Source organism: Saccostrea cucullata, unplaced genomic scaffold (genome assembly GCF_032062105.1).
Source record: "Saccostrea cucullata isolate Sc308-1 unplaced genomic scaffold, CSIRO_AGI_Scuc_v1 ctg336, whole genome shotgun sequence".
NCBI classification, from domain to species: Eukaryota; Metazoa; Mollusca; class Bivalvia; order Ostreida; family Ostreidae; genus Saccostrea; species Saccostrea cuccullata.
In genome coordinates, this window is record NW_026926997.1 from 272,440 (window position 1) to 293,170 (window position 20,731).

At 32.8% G+C, this 20,731-nt stretch overlaps 2 protein-coding genes across 6 annotated transcripts in view; one reads left to right on the forward strand and one right to left on the reverse strand.

The window, feature by feature from the left end:
- Positions 1–8,697, reverse strand: part of LOC134273204 (N-terminal EF-hand calcium-binding protein 1-like) — a 26,585-nt gene extending 17,888 nt beyond the window's left edge. Inside the window, exon 1 of the mRNA XM_062755395.1 lies at positions 8,679–8,697. The gene's annotated coding sequence lies outside the window, so the exon portion shown is untranslated. The remainder of the gene's footprint in view (positions 1–8,678) is intronic.
- LOC134273202 (MORN repeat-containing protein 1-like) overlaps positions 1–16,519 on the forward strand; it is a 25,707-nt gene extending 9,188 nt beyond the window's left edge. The window contains exons 2-17 of one of the 5 annotated variants that reach the window (XM_062755389.1): positions 860–931; positions 2,525–2,734; positions 3,454–3,553; positions 4,482–4,508; positions 7,116–7,203; positions 7,692–7,944; positions 8,271–8,400; positions 8,691–8,803; positions 9,470–9,592; positions 10,563–10,580; positions 10,929–11,123; positions 11,602–11,640; positions 12,674–12,739; positions 13,120–13,176; positions 13,556–13,679; positions 16,175–16,519. In XM_062755389.1, coding sequence (XP_062611373.1) covers positions 860–931; positions 2,525–2,734; positions 3,454–3,553; positions 4,482–4,508; positions 7,116–7,203; positions 7,692–7,944; positions 8,271–8,400; positions 8,691–8,803; positions 9,470–9,592; positions 10,563–10,580; positions 10,929–11,123; positions 11,602–11,640; positions 12,674–12,739; positions 13,120–13,176; positions 13,556–13,679; positions 16,175–16,256 — 1,697 coding nt within the window. In that variant the 3' untranslated portion in view covers positions 16,257–16,519. Of the gene's footprint in view, positions 1–859; positions 932–2,524; positions 2,735–3,453; positions 3,554–4,481; positions 4,509–7,115; positions 7,204–7,691; positions 7,945–8,270; positions 8,401–8,690; positions 8,804–9,469; positions 9,611–10,562; positions 10,581–10,928; positions 11,124–11,601; positions 11,641–12,673; positions 12,740–13,119; positions 13,177–13,555; positions 13,680–16,174 lie in introns of all 5 variants that reach the window. The other 4 variants (XM_062755392.1, XM_062755393.1, XM_062755390.1 and 1 more) reach the window with 4 other exon arrangements.
- Positions 16,520–20,731: the final 4,212 nt, after the last annotated feature.

Genomic DNA, 20,731 nt, shown 5'->3' on the forward strand with positions numbered 1-20,731 from the left:
TATAGTTTTTTACCTGCTTTTTAAATTTTTTAAAAGAACATAGCTAGGAATTATATTAATATTTTTTGGAAGTGACTACTAGCAATATTTGTGATGCACTGTAAAGTGAGTGTCTTAACAAATAACCAAAGTCAATGAATATTTCCAGAATGATGTGTTAAAGACCATGGACTTATTTGCAGGATTTTTACAATTTATGATTTAGAACATATCATATGTAATAGACACTCAATGATTTCTTGTTCAGAAAAAAATATTTAGTTTTCCTGTTTCACTTATACATTCAAGAAAAATATACATCGGGGCCCGTTTTACAAAAGAACTTACGACTACGTAAGACCGAAAACTAATCAGATGATTGTAAAATTTTGCAAAATTAATAATTCTCTTCAAAATTATTTGTGTAAAAACATCTTACCACATTTCTTTTAAAAAGATTAAAATAATTTTGATATAATGTTTATTAAAGAGTTATATGAAGAATTAAATTTGGTCTTAAGTCGTAAAAGTCCTTGTGGCATTTAAGCCTACATGCTTTCTATCCTAAGTTTTTTTGCAAGATATTGTTTAAATCAAAGCATTTTCTAATTTCAAAACAAATTTTGCAAAATTATACACATGTGCTCTAAGTTTCATTAATGAAAATATCTGAAAACAGCAGTTAATTTTCTGCCTATAAAATCAAAGTGGTGTGAAGTTGTTACTGTGTTGTGTTTGAGTTGAGGAGAGCTTGCGGGAATTAAATACATGTACAAGGAATTGAACTTTGAAATCAAACTACTATTAAACTTTTAATTTACACAAAACAATTAAAACTTTTATAACTTGAATAAATGACAGTGACTGTGTTATTTTGTAGGTCATGGTATATACCAGTATGAAAATAAATATTTCCGATATGAAGGCCAATGGAGGGGTGGAATTAAACATGGTAAGTATATACCTTATCAGGTCTGAAATTCAGCCCAACTACCAATGGTATACAGTTATAACGAAGTCACTGGGACCTATGAAATCACTTCGCTATATCCGTAATTCGTTATATCTGTATAAGAAATTCATTAAATTTATATACGCTGGGGAATCAAGATGACTTCGCTATATCTGTAAATTCGCAATATCCGTGTTCATACTAAACGAGTTTTACTGTATATAGTAACATATATACGATACTTGCAAATATTGACCTCTGTCACTTGCAAAACCACTGTGATTTATTAATGTAAGTTTCTAGATATGTAGCCAAGGTCATTAAGAAGAAAAATTTGACTTTTTATTCAAGGACATAACATTGTAACTAAGAGAAATGTTAGATGGTCTTTGTTGACCTGACCAAAAAATAATTGTGAACCTGAATCAGTCATTTTGCTGATGTCAAAGTCACTTACATGTACTACACAAATATAATTATGTTTTAGCCATGAGTTTTCACAAAAAATCTCAAGAGGCTAGATTGAAACAGAGTTGATTATACACAGAACATTAAGATACTGCCTTCCTATAAGGGATATATGGCATTATTGAATTTCTAGAATCACAGTGGAATAACAAGAAAATTCAATAGAATTTTCAAAAGATGAAAATATTAACACACCTATGTCCTGATGGCAAACAAGGCATTTCTACTGAGATGCTGCAGCATGCTACTATGTTCCTATGGATTTCTAAATGGCAGTTTACTGTGTTCCCATCTTGTTAGGAGTTGTCATTTCACATTTATGGAGTCCACAAGGTGCTCTTTTGATGCAGTGTCATCTCAAAGGACTCTGAGAGGACTGTATGTACAAGTACCGCTGACTATACCACTGCATCCATACTGTGATCAAGTGCACAACTTATGTATTTGTGTTGTTGTTAGAAACCAAGTACAGTACTCAGTGCTCGGATATACAGTCACCAAAATATGGCAGATATTTTTACGGATATAGCGAACTGTGTGTGTTCCAAATTAGGTATATTGAACTGACTTTATATTTAGTAAAAATTTGCCAATGAAATTTAATTCATAATGAAAACCTTAGTTAGGCAAGGTACTATGTTTTGTAATAATTGATTCCCTACGATATTCTGCAGTAATACTTATAGGAAAATGTGCATATTGTGAATTCGCTATATATACTTATACAAATTCGTCATATGGATATAACAAATTATGGCATTTTAGGGCTATAACCAAGTTTTAAAACTGTTACAGTCATCATATGGCATTTATTCTGTGTGTATTTTAGAATGCTGAGCTGACGGATTGTACATGCTCAAAGTGTGCACCATTGCTTGGCACTTAAGGCAATCAAACTGTATCAAACCTCCGCTTTCTGCTTACTTCATGGTTGTTGTATGATCACTATGAGGATGTTGCCCTTATTAGTGTCACAGAATCGGCATGATGGGTCCTGAAAATTATTAAATAAAAATAAGTTTTATTGGCACCCTCAAATGAGCTATCTAAAATGTTTACAAGATAACTATATTTAGAATGACAAAAATAGCAATTGATGTGTTAGCCACCCATTGTCTCTTGTAGGTCAGGGAAAACTTCAGATGGCTGATGGTAGCTATTATGAGGGGACCTTTACAAATGGTGAAATAGATGGTAAAGGAACACGATTCTTCTCACAGACCGGTAATAAATACACAGGCCAGTTCAGTAAGGGGGAGCTGCATGGTCGGGGGACGATGGTGTACGCGGATGGCTCAGTGTACGACGGAGAGTGGTATAAAAACAGGAAACATGGTAAGACCAAGCTTGTCTATACATTTAAGAGCAAAAAAAAAAAAGAGAGAAATCTTTCAAATACGTATCGATTTTCTTGTTATCTGTTTGTCTTTGAATATAACATTTCTAAAACTGAAAAGACTTAGTGGTCAGTGCAATAGGCCTCGCAAAATTCATCATGCTTTTATTTTAATGCTATGTATAATCATGCAAGCCTAAGTAGCACAGTGGATAGAGCTAACTTAAGATTTTGCTTCGTTTTAGCTTCCAAGTTCTGTACAATAAGGGGGTACAATAAGGGATTCATATCCCACTTAGTGATATATAGCATGGTGAAATCTGGTTTTCTTGTGCAATTTTATGTAATATTATGAGAGATATTTTAATAAGTTGAACATTTATTGACTTGGATATAGAAAACGTATGCTTGCATGAGATGAAATTAAAAAATTTTCAATACTGACATTCAAAAAATAATCTTACTTTTTCAAGCTTTTGAAGAATAGTTTCTTGGATATCTATTAAATATAAACATTAAGAACTTGAAACTTTCATATACCTGCAGTCTTTTTTTTTTCATATTTTTTGTCAAACCTTCAAACCAACAAAAAGAAGCACAGTCACAATAACATTAGGTTCATCAGACTGTACATAAATATATAGATTATTTTTCTATTTGAAAAGAAATTAAACTTCTTGATTTGTCTTTCTAATATCATTTTTATCCTGTTATTTAGGTTATGGAGTAATGAAGACATTAGGGATGGAGTCTGACGAAGTTTACGAGGGGGGATACGAGGGTAACATGAAGCACGGCGTGGGCGTCATGATGTATGCGTAAGTATCATTGACGATAATTAACAATTCACACGATATAAAGTCCATTATCCTGCAACTACCCCTTGCATTGACCTAATAAAGGTAACCTAATAAACCAAAGCCACCACTGCCCATAAATGCATGTGGACCTAAAAGCATTGTGACGTTATGTATATTGCAATGTTTATGCCATGGCGTATATAATATATATGTGTAAACTCAAAAAATTTTGTCAAATGTAAAATTTTGTGTTTTTGATAATTTTTTTTTGTTCATCAGAGAGGCCCAAATATATATTTCAAGACAGTAAAATTTTATCTTCCCCACCAGCACAATCAGGCCAAAGGCAATCAATCTATTTAGGTAAACTAAATTTCGTCAATGTTTTTGAATTTTTTTTCTTCATCAGAAAGGAATTATTTAAAATCTTACCAATGCCAATATTTTAAATTAAGTTTCTCAAGAAAGGTAGTTTTATTAAATTTTAAACTTTATTATGAATTTAAAATGAAAACAAGAAGATTAAGGCCAATGTTATAAGAGCTGCCTGACATAAGGCCTGATAAATCTTTAAATCACTCGGTGTATGCGTGTACGATATGTTTATACATATGAATACCTTAGCAGCAAATCTTACTTTTTGAAGATTAAATGTCCATAATACCTGAGAGTTTTGCATCCATTTTTCCTTAGATATATGAAATGATTGACTCCTTTCACAATTTCAAGTTCCTTTAAATTTTATAATAATATTATAAAAACTTAAATGTCTTCAAATCTTTCCCTGACTTCTGGTTGGAATAATATGTGTCATCTTATCAATATCAATATGTGTTTCTACATCATGTAAAAACACAGTGTATATTTAATTGTGGTGAATTTATTTTGCATTACCTCTTTCTATTTGTTTGTCATTCCGTGTGAACCCCTCTGATACTAATTTTAGAAAGAAGATCCGCTCTGATGGGTGCAGGTATATTGCTGTGTGTGAATCGGAACAATGTATCAAGCTTTATTTTTGTATGCTACTCAGAATGGATAGATATTGGACTAATATTTATATTCTTCATGCATGAAAAACCATCCCTTATGGCTTGTTACATTGATCATACTTTTGTACACTCAATTAACAGACAATTTGTAATTATAAGCATTAGGAGTATATAGTTTAAGTTGCATTAATTTGACATATATATGTATCAAAATTATGAGTTAGTAATTAAAATATACGATAAATTTGTTAAAAGATGTAAAATACTTCTAGGGATGATTTTTTAATGTAGACATAAAATTTAAGCATTAGTTTAATACTAATCTTTCTATTCACAAAATAATAACATTATATTTTAAAAAACACATTTCATTTCATTAGAAGTACTAATGGATTAAAGCGTACATGTCATGTATTGCAGCCCTTCTAACAAGTTAACAAGGGGTTAAAATAAGTGGGTTTTGTGCGAGTCTCTGTGTCTGGTGACATACTTATTGATAAGTTCATTTCAATGTTGTGAAATGCAGACAGTTTAAGGAACCCCATCTGACCTTTTAGTCTTGAACTAGAATATAGAATGGTCGAAAGGCCAGAGGTCAAGACCAGTGACAAAAATGACAGTTGTTTTGAAACATAATTGAAAAATTCTTTTAAACTCAGCTTCAGACATACTTTTATTTGCCTAATGGAGATGTTAGATAGGAAAAAAGAAAATTTGGGACAAATGTCTAAGTCAAGGCTAGCTCTTGTTAGTTGATTATAATGTTGTGAACTCCTTAATATCAAATATTACATTAAGAACTGATTTGTTTGAGGGGGAGGGGGGCACTCTATTTTAATGTCATTGATCATGAAATCATCCATTTCATCAAAATATAAATATATGTACATGTATATAGGAAAGTAAGATCATAATCCACTCTTTATTGATTTTTTTAATTAAAGAATTTTAATTTTGGTCCAATATCAATGTATGTTGCTTGATTATTAGCTATGGCTGTATAAAGTGAAGACTGTATGCTCTGTTTTTTGTTATTTACAATGTACTACATGTATATGTCAATGCTTCTTTTAATTTCATATACTTGTACGTACTGATCTTTTTAGCATGTCTTAGCAAAGGCAATTGCCGGAGAGGATAAAAAAATCCCCCCCCCCCCCCTCACCCCTGAAGTGCTCATGTATTAACTTGAAAGAATCCATTTAATGTATACAGGTTTTTTTTTTTCATTCTGTGTTATTTTTGCCCTTTTACAGTTGCAAACAATTTGGCTCCATTTTAAATTCACCCAGTTACAGTGCTGTTTAAGAAATTGTACTCTGTGTTCTTTGAATTTGTCCCATTTTAAATTTGCCCAAGTGAGACAAAGATGAAAGGGGCAAAAATTTTAAAAAAGGGGGGATGAATTTCCTTCATACAGTATGTGTGGTGTAGATATATAGTAAGTTGGCTAAAATCATGATCCCTTAGGCCTGGCTGGGACCACAGTTGCAGCCAAGTAATTTTATGGACATTAAAACAGACAAAAAGATCGTTGCATGAAATCTCTAAAAATAAATCAAATTTACAAGCAAACAATTACCTATGCCTTAATTTTGATTAAATTTTGTTCAAATAAATATAGTTTTGGGGCTAGGGTGGGGACACATGGTATACATGTATTTAATTAGACTTGTACACAACAAGAAGACTTTAAATTACTGTTATGTTATGTTACTGTCATGATGTTCAGCTAAGTATTTTTTAAATATAAATGCATGATGACCATATTAATTTATCAAATGACACCTGAGTAACCTACCACGGAATCAGGAAGTGTCCCTGATGAACATATAAGACTTCCCCATGTTGTTCAAGATTCAGCAGCTGTACTTTATATATTTTCATGTTGTGATTTTATTTCAATTATAATAGTTTACAAAGGGTATCGTGTCTACTTAAATAATTATAACTAGTATAGCATACAAATTTGCATCAAGCTACTAACTGTAGAGAAAAATATTAAGCCATTTGGGTTAATTTCATTAAGAAGTTTGAATAATTTATTTATTTCCAAATTAAATATTTTGGTTGGAGTTAAACAAATTTACTGACAACTTTAAATCTTTTGTAAGAAAACTTCTTTGTAGTTTAATAATGCATGAGACATTTAACTTTACTGACCTTTAATAATAGAGTCTGTAATTTGATACATTTACAATTTAAATGAAATTTTTTTTTGTGAATAAAGGATAATTATTTAACTATCCTTCTAATTGATAAACAATGCTAAATCTGAATCTGGAATCAAGCTGAACCTGCAGTGTTAACATTTTCAGGTGCATATTAATGAAGGTGCATCAAGTAATTTCTGTGCTGTTTTGATTTAAGATTCTTATTATAGATTTAGCTTATACTCGTATTTAACTTTTAAAAAATTGATTCAAGTTGGAAAAAAGACATTGGGTAAGCTAGAGAATAATTTTAAATGGTTCCAAGTAAAGAAACCAATGTAAAATTAATTTCCTGTAAGAAATGCTATTTTTAATGCAATAACAGTAATTTACAATTAATGAAAGACTTACTTGTAATGTTTTTCTATTTCTTAGAAATGGTGACCGTTATGAAGGTCTGTGGGTCAATGATATACGTGAGGGTCGAGGGATTCTCTATACCATTGATGGGTCAGTTTATGAGGTAAGTTTTACACGAGGGACGAGGAATTTCTCTATACCATTGATGAGTCTGTTTATGAGGTAAGTTTTAGACCTACGCGAGGGTTGAGGAATTTCTCTATACAAATTTGATGGGATCTGTTTATGAGGTAAGTCTTGCTGACCTACGTGAGGGTCGAGGGAATTTTTATACCATTGATTGGTCATGGTCAGTTTATGAGGTACTAGGTCTTAGATAAAAATTCAATGGTAATGCAACATTGGGAAATATTTAAATTATATTCTGCCTGACTTCTACAAAATTTTGGTACAACACTTAAGTTTTTGACTTGAGCAATGTTTAATGATTCCAGGATTAGAAGTATAAATGATGGTTATATTTGATAGGTTTGTAGGTGATTAAAAGGTATATAGTAAATACTCTCCAAAGCACATTTATAAATATATCATTGTATGAAATATGAGTTATAATAACCTTGTTATTACATGCAGTGCTTCTAAATGTTGTAGGGAGATTTTAAGTCAGATGCTTTTAATGGACGAGGCAAAATGCATCACAGTTCTGGCCTTATTTATGATGGTCAGTGGATCAATGGATTCCCAGAGATAATGGCCACCAAACTGAAAGTAACACTAAACAATAACTCAGAAATAGACCAGAAGAAGAAACAACCAAAAGACAAGTCCAAGGTGTCAATATTCCAGGGTATAGGATTTACTGTGAAGATTGAATGTCTTAATGAAAGTGATAGACTTATACCTGGTAAGCATACAGATAAACAGGAAAAACAAGCACAACAATTTTCAGAAATCTTCAAAAATCTTTGTGTGCTGAAAAATAGATTTTTATATAAATATGTCTTGTCAAATAATAAAACTATAATAATTCAAGTTTTTAATTAGGTTTAAAAGAGATTTTGTTCATTTATCACATTTTTGGTATGCACTTGAAACTATTTTGCCAACAACAAATAAATACATGTAGGTTTTATATCGTGAAAGTATTGTATTCATTTCTTCAGCGAAATTTGAAGAATTATGTTAAAAAATTTGCATTTCATTTTCGAAATATATGTTATCCAATTTTAGATCAAGGTCGAGAAGTTCAACTGCTGGCAGGATTTAAATATTATCCCCCTGTATCAAACGGTGAAAAGGAAGATGCCTTATTTGATATGATTGAAGATGATGCAGAGGAAAAGCCCATAGAAACCCCATTGTAAGTGTACAAAAGCCCATAGAAACCCCATTGTAAGTGTATAAAAGCCCAGAGAAAGTCCATTTTAAATGTACAAAAGCCCAAGGAAACATTGCGTAAAAGCTCATAGAAACTCCATCGAAAATGTAAAAAAAAGCCCATAGAACCTTTATTTTAAGTGTACAAAAGTCATAGAAATGCCATTGTAAGTGTACAAAAGCCTGTAGAAACTCCACTGTAAGTTGGTCGTTATGCATCAGAAAGGATTGTGAATGGTCTAATTATATTCACTATGATACCTTTCATTTCAGTGGTTATTCTGTAGTCCCATACCCCATCACCGACCAGATTGACTTCAGTATAGAAGACCTCCCAGACGATGATGACCAAGATGACCCGTCCAAATCCAATGATCAGAGTCAAGGTAATTATAGGATACTGTGAAATCACTAATTTCCGTGGGGGTTTAATTTTCGTTGTTTTTGTGGTAAGTAGAGACCCACGAATTCATGTCAACCACGAAATGTAAATTTTCATATGCACAACTACTATAAAGTTCTTCATCCACGAAATCATATCCCCACTAACCAACATTTTTTCCTTCAACCATGAAAATTTGACCCCACGAAAATATGTGATTTTACAGTAATCCAAATCAAATAAATCCAATTCAGGATAACCCATTTGTGATTATCCAAATCAAACATCCAAATCAGAATAATTCATCCTTACAGGTAATAATAAAAGATTAAAACTGGTGGTAATTTTGAGTTCGATCTGTAGATCCATATTTCTTTAACAATCACTTTAATTTTCAGCTATACCTTAAGATTAATCTTTAGTTTCACATTATCGATAAAATTTTGATTCTGTAGGCTAGCTCACATTGCCTAATATTTAGAGCTTGATCTGTAGGCTAGCTCATATTGTCCATGTTTTGAGCTTGAACTGTTGGTTCACACTGCCCACACCTGTGTTCTCATAGTGCTTAATGAGTTTATCTGTAGGCTTATAATTTTGAGTTGACCTGTAGGCAAACATTGCCTATACCTGTTCTCTCACACGCTTATAATTTTGAGTTGACCTGTAGGTCCCACAGCAGAATCAGATGATGAGGAGGTTTCAGAAGAAAAGCAGGAGAATGAAAACAAAGAAAACGAGAAAGAGGAAAACACAGAGGACAATCCTGATGAGAAAAATGACGAGGAAAGGGGTGATGAAAGTGGAAATGGTAGGTAACATGACATCAGGTGATGAAAGTGGAAATGGTAGGTAACATGACATCAGGGGTGTGGAAATGGTAGGTAACATGACATCATGTGATGAAAGTGGAAATGGTAGGTAACATGACATCATGTGATGAAAGTGGAAATGGTAGGTGACATGACATCATGTGATGAAAGTGGAAATGGTAGGTAACATGACATCAGGTGATGAAAATGGAAATGGTAGGTAACATGACATCATGTGATGGAAGTGGAAATGGTAGGTAACATGACATCAGGGGTGTGAAAATGGTAGGTGACATGACATCATGTAATGAAAGTGGAAATGGTAGGTAACATGACATCATGTGATGGAAGTGGAAATGGTAGGTAAAATGACATCAGATGATGAAAATGGAAATGGTAGGTAACATGACATCAGGGGTGTGGAAATGGTAGGTAACATGACATCAGGTGATGAAAGTGGAAATGGTAGATAATATGACATCGGGGGTGTGGAAATGGTAGGTAACATGACATCAGGTGATGAAAGGGGAAAAAGATGACGAGGAAGGGGCGATGAAAGTGGAAATGGTAGGTAACATGACATCATGTGATGAAAGTGGAAATGGTAGGTAACATCACATCAGGTGATGAAAGTGGAAATGGTAGGTAACATGACATCATGTGATGGATTGATTGATTGTATACTGTTTAACATCCCTCTCCAGAATATTTCACTGATACGGAGACGTCACTATTGCCGGTGAAGGAAAGTGGAAATCGGGCTTTTGAGCAGAAAGGGATCACATCGTGCCACACCTGCAATGAAAGTGGAAATGGTAGGTACATGTAACAACACATTAGGTGATGAAAGTGGAAATGGTAGGTAACATCACATCAGGTGATGAAAGTGGAAATGGTAGGTAACATGACATCAGGTGATGAAAGTGGAAATGGTAGGTAACATGACATCAGGCGATGAAAGTGGAAATGGTAGGTAACATGACATCAGGTGATGAAAGTGGAAATGATAGGTAACATGACATCAGGCGATGAAAGTGGAAATGGTAGGTAACGTCACATCAGGCGATGAAAGTGGAAATGGTAGGTAACGTCACATCAGGCAATGAAAGTGGAAATGGTAGGTAACGTCACATTGTGTATGAAATATCTCACTGAGTCAGGTTAAAGGTCAAAGTCATGCTTTATTTCATGGTAGGACCAATTATAAACAGTCATGGTGGAAGATATGATTTAAACAGTACTTCTTTGTTCATTGAAAGGGATTACATTTACACATATTCAAAATGGATTAATTTACCTAAAATCATTTTTTTGCAGAGGAAACGCCCGACGTAGAAAGAGAAAACACGGTTCCTCAGTTCCCTCCCCTGACGACAGTCAGAACAAAAGATGGTGTATATACATTTGATGAACTTCACTTAACCCCAGCACCTCCAAAATACAGACCTTTTGAACGCATGGAAGAGGCAGAGAGACTCAAAACACAATCTAAGAGTAGATCAAGGTCAAAAGGTATATAGAATAACAATATGTTCAATGAAATTCTTAGAATGTGTGTATAAAATTAATCTCATCACAGATTTGGGATCTGAAATAAGAATGGAGGATTATATGTCTATATCTTTGACCAGATAGGAAAATTGACTCTTTATTAATAAAATTAGAAATTCTTTTTTTTTTATCTATTCCAGCATGTAAGTAATATAGGACTGGTGTATATTCTAGTTAATGTTAACAAAGCTGGGTACAGTGTTATGCAATACTAAATAGTTTGAGGCTTTCATATATGAAATTTATGTGGTGAATTTACATTAATAAAGCTTAATTAATAACTTGTAAGTATATACATTGAAAAATGCACTGCATGTCGTTCGAAGCCAGTTTTCTGGTAATTTACACAGTAATGGTACATGTATATTACAATAATGACTGTACATGTAGTACTATAGACTCTGTTACAATGGCATGAGGTGTTTTGATTTTGTTTCAGAGCTTTTCACACCATCAATTTCTAGGCAGCCCAGTGTCTGTAGGTTTATATATATATATATACAGTGTGTTTTATCCCCATCCCCCTCATTATTCACACACACCTGTTTGTGGTTTATTGCATTGAATTGTATTTATCAGAAAATGGTGGATTTTGTGTGAATACTTGTGGCACACTTTATGCATGTATTTATGTGGTTGATAAGTAACTCTGTTTCAAAATTAACATTGTATTTTTGTTGTATATAGATCCATTTCTTGTTTGATATCATGTTCAAAAAGATTTCACTTTGTAAGCAACTACATAGGTTTTATTTATTAGATCTACATGTATCAGCATCAAACATTTTACATGTCATTAAGTGTCTGACCGTAACTTTATAACTCAAAGACCAATCTCATAAATTGTAATGTCAGATTCTACCAGTAATATGTATGAGCAGTATTTAATTATAAATCCTATGATATATATATTTTACTCATTTGAAATTGTAATCCATGTGGAATTTTTATGGGCACCTTGCATGAATTTTCACTGGTCACATTTGCATGTCATTCTCAAAGTGTAAGATATATTTCATGAGTACATCGTGGGGATATCTCACTCCAAATCTGAGTATTTTTTCATACCCCAATATCAAGGCATATACATTTTTTCAATTGAAATTCATACTACGGTGCAAAATACCTTGAATTGGGAATGAAAAATGACTTTGTTGGGGTTAATTTCCCTTATACTTGTATAAAGATAACTCACAACCAGCTCACATCACTTGTTTAATGCATGGAATTATATTTAATTGTTAATTAAAAGAGTCAGAACCAGACAGGTACATATACTGATCTCTTTCTGTACACAGGTCTGTCTATAGAACTTACAGATAAAATCAGTAATTCTTTTATAATTTTTTAAGCATTACCTTTTATTTTTTGTTTGTTTGTTGTGTAAATCAAACCTAAATATGTTTTTGAAATGGACATGTTCTGATTAGAAAATTATAAATTGTTAAAATAAATGTCAAATGTGATCCTGTGGAGTATGAATTAAACTGCCTTTATTTTTGCGCCTTCAGCTGAAATCCGAGATCAACCCAGCAGGAGACGATCAATCCGGGAAACTCCCACTCACACCTCTATATGTAAGGCGTGTTGGACTACCCGAACACTCTCCAACTCCTGTCACCTCTAACACCGTTATTTAACCAACCTCCATTATCTTGCCTTAAGCAGTCCCCTAAATTTGGAAAAAAATTCTCCCTTTGAATTTATAATATCACCTGACAAGCATTTATAACTTGTAAACTAAAATAAATATTCAAAAAGTTCTTCTAAATCTATGCTTTGAAGTCTAACACAGTTCACACATGAGTGGAATTATTGCCATGCCACATTCAACTTAAAGCAATTTCATTATTAGCTTCTGTGGTTTGATTCAGGATTTAACAATTTTTTTAACAGGAATATTCATAAGAAATTTACTTTCTATTTCTTGTTTTAATTTTGACTCTGTATTTTTCAGTTGATAAATTTAGAATGAAGAAACAAAAAGCTATGGAGGAGAAATTTGCCAAACTTGGTATGTATGGAATTTAATTAAATTTAATCTTCAATATTGTTTGGAAATTGAAAGCAATGCATAATCATACATCCACAGTCTGTGTGATGAGTGTAATTTGAAATCATTTGTGAGATGTTCAATACATTGACAATACCATTTAAATTTGTAAATATAAATTTATAAACAGTTTCAACAGTTGTCAGAAATTTCCTTACGAGTTTTTTTTTATTGCAGTATTCAGTGTGAATTTAAAAAACTGCAAACAAATAATGTGAGCATATTGTTTTCAAGTTGGTATTGAAATGATACAAGTTAATTTAGCACAGATATTGGATAAAATTGCCATTCTATTGCTTATCAAGAGAGTACTTGAAATGTCCGACTTATTTCGTTTTAGGTGAATATGTTCTAATAGTCCAGGATGTCACCGAGCCACCCTTTATGAACCGACGATTAGAGCCGGACTTTCTTCTAATGAAGCTGAAACAGCCTCCGAAAGAATTCAAACGAGAAACTAAAAAGTAAGTTAACGACATTCAGTTTACGAGAGACAAGATACATGCATGATAACAACTGAATTTGGCCCCTAACTTACTAAGGAATGAATAATAGCTATTTACCCAAGTTATACAGTATAACCTGCATTGGGGCATTCCTTATCATTTAATTTTTCATCATTATGAAGTGTAGAAAATAAGACAATCTCACCTTCAAAAATGCCTTCAAAATGTTCATATTTCGAATGTTAAAGAACATTAAATGCTCTTTTATGGCACGCCAAATTCACAAAAATGAGATAAACCTATTTTCACAATTGATAAACTAGGTTTATCGACTGTAAACTATAGTTTACAAACCGTAAACTATAGTTAACGATTTTAGTTCACGCGTTAATTATAGTTAACGATTCGTTAAGTATAGTTAAAACTATATTTAACGGTCGTTAAATATAACCTAAGGTGAATAAAGCGTTAACAATAGATTTTGTTGATAAACATAAATTCACGTTTGTAAACTATAGTTTACAATCGTCTGTAGTTAAGAGTTGTTTAATTTTCCTATATTTATCATCGTTTATAGTTAACGGTTTGTAAACTATAGTTTACAAATCGTGAAACTGTATTTACAGATAATCTATGTTTTGCGATCGCAAATGATTGTTTTCGATGTTAAGTATAGTTTACGGTTGTGAAACATAGAATCGCGTTAACTATGGTTTACAGATGTAAAATATGTTTAACTATAGTTTACAGTCCGTAAACTATAGTTTACAACCGATAAACCTAGTTTATCGACTGTGAAACTATGTTTTGCTCATTTTTGTGGATTTGGCGTGCCATACTCTTTGTTTTTTAAATTGATAACCAGCACTAATTTTGTACGTACTCTTTGAAGTCATTTGAATCATATTTGAAGGAAGATTTTTTCCCACTCGATAATACAGAAAATTAAACAAATTTTGGTAAAAAGCTACCCAAGAAGAGCAGAGCAGGGTTTCCGACAATTACCGATATATTGCCACATAAGTTAGGGAAGTTGATGATTGAAAAGCTGAAGTCACACTTTTATCATAAAGTTAGTTTTTAAGCTTAGGTTTATAAATATGCTCTTTGAGTTAATGCTACATTTTGTCTTTTCAAAGGATTCATCCTGGGTAAATATATTTCATATGTATCCAAGCTATCATCCATATTTTACACGGCTTACATTGAATACATGCCCATTATGTCCTCTGTAGCTGTCTTTTGTTTCAGCTTTTTTTACCAACATCTGTTCACAGAATTTCCATATCTTCAGTTCTGATATATGTTTCAGTAAGAAAAATACAAAATTTTATAAGTAGCAATGAACACCTAAAACAAAATTAATTTCTGCTTTTCTACTCCTCATCCTTACTGTACTCTGCTGAATGCAGAAACCCAGAATCTGAAAGTGTCCCTTTACAGCTGAATGTTTAGGTTTCTGCTAGAGATAGTCTCATCATATGACTTTGTAATAGACAAGATATACTGTTTTAGTTAGGTTTGAGATATACAGAATCCTTGATGTTTTTCGGTATATTGTTTCCGCTAGAAAGAGAACTTACATCTATCTTGTATATCAGTATATGAATTATTATTAACCTTGAAGTTTTCCATTCCCACAGGTCAAGAAAATAGATTTGTTTCCGACCCCGTTTGGTAATCTAATGATATTAAGCACTATTGTCAGTTTATGATAGTATATACAGCTTTGTAGATTGCAGGATTTCAACAGGATTTTTTTTACCCCCTCCTCTTTTTGGAAAAAATATTTTTCTCACTATAAGTGCATTTTAAGTGAAACTTTTTATTTCATTTATTTATACTAGTATTTCTGTTGGTCACAAATAAAAATTGTAAGGAATATATTCTATACATAATGAACACACAATTGTAGACTTGGCAATTACAGCTTGATTCTAGTGTAGATAGCTTATAATATAGACAGCCTTAGAGTACCTTCAGCTTCATTTACATACATGTATATATCAAGAGTTAAAATCATTGTAGGGTACATGTGTTCTGCAATGTGCAGGTTTTGCAAAAAAGCTAATCTTTACACATAGAAGCCAGTTCTTGGTTTAAAAGAAAATAATTATTTATTAAAATCCATAAGATTCCAGTTTATTGCACTTTGTGTTTCAATTTTGGAGTAATAGGACCAAATACAGAAAGCTTGATTTATTGAAAACTGATGTAGTTAGGATGAATATTTTGAAGACTGTGTTTCATCAAGAACCACCCCATTTCTTATATCTATGTCAAGGGCAAATTATATACATATTTTATATAATTAGTACCATGTAGATAGAATTTGTGCATCCTATATATATTATTTTTTGTAAAGATGAGAATTTTTTAACATTGTAAAAGACTCTTAGCTTAATTCATCAATTGTAGAACCAGGGAAAAGATATGACAAAACTTTAGCCTTTCTTCAGTTTCCTTGACTTCCAATACATATGTAACACTAACGCTCATGTCTGTATTTACAGGTGGGATACTTCATCACATATCAAGGCTTCGTCTCGTGTAAAGGAGGACGAGTTACTGGCCAAGAAACACCTCAAGGTTTAACGACACCTCCCTAGTAGACATTAACTGCCTTAACAACGCCTCCCCTGAAGACTGTGATCAACCGCCGTGCCACCCACAGCATTGTCTCGTCAAGAAATCTGTATTTTTATAGGCTTTTTATTTATCTACATGTGACATTTATTGATAATATTTAATTAGTCACTGATGATGTTTACTTTCTGTTGCTGATAATTTTTATATTCTGCCACTGAGAATGTTTAAATTTGGTTGCCAATAATGTTTATATTCAGTGACGTTTAATATTCTACAGCTGATAATATTTATAAATATTTATTTTCAGTCACAGATAATATTTATATTCTACTGCTGATAGTTTATTTTTGGCTGATAATGTTTTGTATTTAGCTGATAATTTTTATATTTAGTCGCATAATTTATGTTTTCAACTTGCCCCGTGACATAAAATTTGTGAACATTATATACACCTTTATGACCGTCTTTCATTTCTGAGATTATACACATGCAAGTGCACATACAGTGTAGACTGCACAGTGTCTGCGACATTTATCTGAAAAAAAAGATTACTTGTCAATGATTGAAAAATACCCTAAGGTTGCATTTAGAAATTTTAAATTTACTTTTAGAACTTTATTTTAATACAGTTGAGGTTGTATTTTTATTCTTTTATAACTGTACTTTTAGTGTACATTATGAATATTATCAGAATAGCACCGTCCAATACTTCAGCATTTTTTCTATTGTTGCATTTTTTACAAACTGTTGATTTACTTCATTTTTGAATCTTGAAAATAAATCAGGAAAATAAAGCATTGTGAAGTTTTTTCCCTCTAAATTGGATGCAATATTAACTAATCCAGAATAAACTGTGATGTATTTAACAGTACAACAGTTATATATACTAATAATGTTTGAAATGATCTACAGAAAATGATACTGTTACAATTAGGGCTGGGCAATAATATCGATATTTCGATATATTGCAATACAATAACGAATAATATTGTATCGCAATACGATTTTGTAATATCAATATATTGGTAATACTTTTAGATTAAGGAATTTTGTCATTAAATATAAAAATGGACCGATAAACGTCTGTCATTAAGCCAAACAGTAAGTCAGAAGTTGTTTTGTGGGAACATTTCAGAGCATAAATGAAATCAACAAGATTTTTTTTTTGCGTGTTGGTTACTGTAACGTGCGGATACGCTAACTGGACTTTCTTCAACAAGTCAAGAACTCCATTGAAAGTTTATAAATTTATTTAACAGGAAACAAAACAATACTGTTCAACATTTCACAAAATCTCTGGTGTTTCACAAACTCATAAAAAACCCTCTATAACTGGAGTCTTATCCAGTAATTAAATAATTCATGTGCAAGTCTAACTCTCTTAGACCTATTAAAATCCCAAGTTTAATCCTAAACTGGTAATAAACCAGTAATCATGAAAATCCACACCAGTAATATACTGGTAAATAAATATTATTCAATCTCTGAATAAAGTTTTCCCCCACACCACTTAATCAAATTATTTAACCCAAAAAAACTAAATTAAACACACACCTTTACACTGGTGTAATCTACTGTCTGTAATCTAATCTCTGTCTACTCTGCTGTCTGCAACTCTCGTTCTTACTATATATACGTCATAAAATACTACGAAATGACGTAAAATACGATAACCAATCAGAAACATCGCGCACCTGATCATCAACCAATCACAGGCGATACGCGATAACCTTATTCCCACGACAACAAAAAGTTGTGTACATGTTTCACCATAAAATAGAAACAAGTAAAATATTATAACTACTTTATAAACAAAAATAACTTTCGTAATAATTAAAGAAGATTGACATACAATTAATTAAATAAATCGCCGCTTACAACTTTTAACATTTTAAGAAAAATGCATTCTGGGAAATCGCACTTCCGGAATAACAAACCATGCGGCGAAAGAGAAAACATACCAGGTAACAATTTACCGAATAATCGCTAAACAAACACCGTTTTAATTATGTGATCATGTATACAATATAGGAAGCTATAGATAACAATAAATTTAACATCATAACGACATTAAAATCTTGAAAAGCAAAGAAAATAACGTATGCGGCAATACACATCGTCTGACAGAATTCGGGGGTCGTATCAAAACACAATGCACACAAAGAAAAATGTAATCAAGTAATACGGTTAAAACTTCGTGATTATAATATCACTGTCACTCTATTTGTCACATTTTGCCCCCTGTTAAAATTGTCCAAGTCTCTTTGGACTTATTTTACAACAATAAAAAAAATGTCAACAATGCAAGAATGAAAAGATGATCTCAAATCAAGATGAAAGTGTGATGTAAAAATATATGGAAGGATGATTCTATAACAACAATGCAAATATGAAAATATGACAACAATGCATGAAAACATGACAAGGTAAGTATAAAAATATAACATCATGTAAATATGTGCATCTGTACTTGCACATAAATGCTTAGCAACTGATAACAATGTACTTTGCTAATGCTAATAATTTAGAGACAAATATACATAAGCATAACTATAAGTACTAACTCAAGTAACATATCCTAATCTTCCTTGTTTTCATTTACAGAGTTAATCAGAACAGAGGATACCGATGGACACAATTCATGTTACTAATCTTAAGCTCTCATGAAAAATAATTAAGGTAAGTATACACAGATCAATTTCTCAAGTTACTGTCTTCAAAGATAATTAGATTCATAAATAAATTACCAATTCCAATGAAAGTCATTCAACAAAGACATCAAGTAAATATGAATTCTCAATCATTCAAAATGATTGTACAGTCATTGCTCAAAATACATTCAAGTACTCCAACTTATTACTTCAGACACTCTCAAGTATATACAATGTACATACATCAAACTATCATTACAATTATAACATATGGTAATATGATAACATACAAATTCAAGCAAAATAAACCACCAATGCTCGAAGTTACAATGAAAAATACACAGAAAGTCCACCACCCATCCCAATCCTAACCTTACTTCCCAATTATCAATAAAAGAAATATTATAACAAGTTAACTTATCTGAGGGGAAATATACTTAGCACAAAGTTAATGTCCATTTTTACTCTTTCTTTCAGGCTTGAAAAGGTTCTCAAGGGGAGATGGTCTTCGGTACGGCTCTGGTTTCCTTGCTGATGGTCTTCTGGGCATTTGATAAACAACTGATTTCATTCTGGGAGGTGGCGGAGACTTCTGCCGATACGAAATATTAGGACGTTCTCCTTCCCCTGGTCCGTGATGCATAGATCTCATCTCCTGCTGTGTCTGGGACTTCTTTAGAAGTTCTTCTAGCCTGTTGGTGGCAAGGGTGTTGTTCCTCAGGGCTCTGGCCTGTCTCTCAATAATGGCTTTCAGCTCTGCTACATCATCCTTAAATGGTGAGGTATTCACTCCTATGTCCCTGGTAGTTTTGGGAGGCACATTTTCCAGATCGAACTCGCTAGTATCTTCTAGGATCAAAAACTCTTCAAGGACAGATGCTTCTTCGTTGTTAAGTGGAGTGATCGTGGAGACTGAAGGAGGAGGAACAGTAGAAGATAAGACAGGCACAGCAGCAGATGAGATGGGCACAGCAGCAGATGAAACCGGCACAACAGGAGATAACACGGGCACGGCAGCAGATGGAGGAGCAGCAGATGGACCTACTACAGTGACAGAAGCTGATGGCACAGATAATGGTGGAGATGTACGTGGTGCAATGGTAGCATAGCTGATCTGGACAGATGGATTGGGAAGTGGAGGAATCGTGGGTCTTCTTTTGCTCTCCCAGTATCTCCGGGATTCCTCGACGGACCACTGCCGCATCATGGAGAACACCACCTTGCTCTCCGGCCGAATCTCCTCTGGACCCATAAGTGTGTAAGATACTGATAAGGCCATGCAGGGCTCGACATTAACGCTTGTCCGCTTGTCCGGTACCAATGAAAAAAAATTACGGACAAGTGAATATTTCTGGGTACTTGTCCGATTGGACAAGTGATTTTTTTATGTAAAGAAGTCTTCAAATAATAATAATCATAAAAAAAAAACAACTTTTGTAAAGTTTATCGAATAAAAACGGAAGCAGTACATAAACCTGAATTTCGATCCCGATATTGATCGCTACGTAAGTTCACATTTGATCGGGATCGATGTTCACTAATTAGATCCATACTATTGCATGGCGTGGATCTTGCGATGTTTGCAAGTTTGGAATACATGTAATTGATATTACAGATTCACTTGCGAACATTTATGCCGTTGTCAGGATAGGAAGTCTAGATAAAATTTTGTTTTTTTATATGTTTGTCTTATTTATCAATAACAGCACTAAGAAATCAAGCACATTTAATTTTTTAATTGTTTTCAAGTTGACATATAAGACATTCATTGAAAAATTTTCGGACAAGTGAAGTTGAAGTTCGGACAAGTAAATATCTTGGTCACTTGTC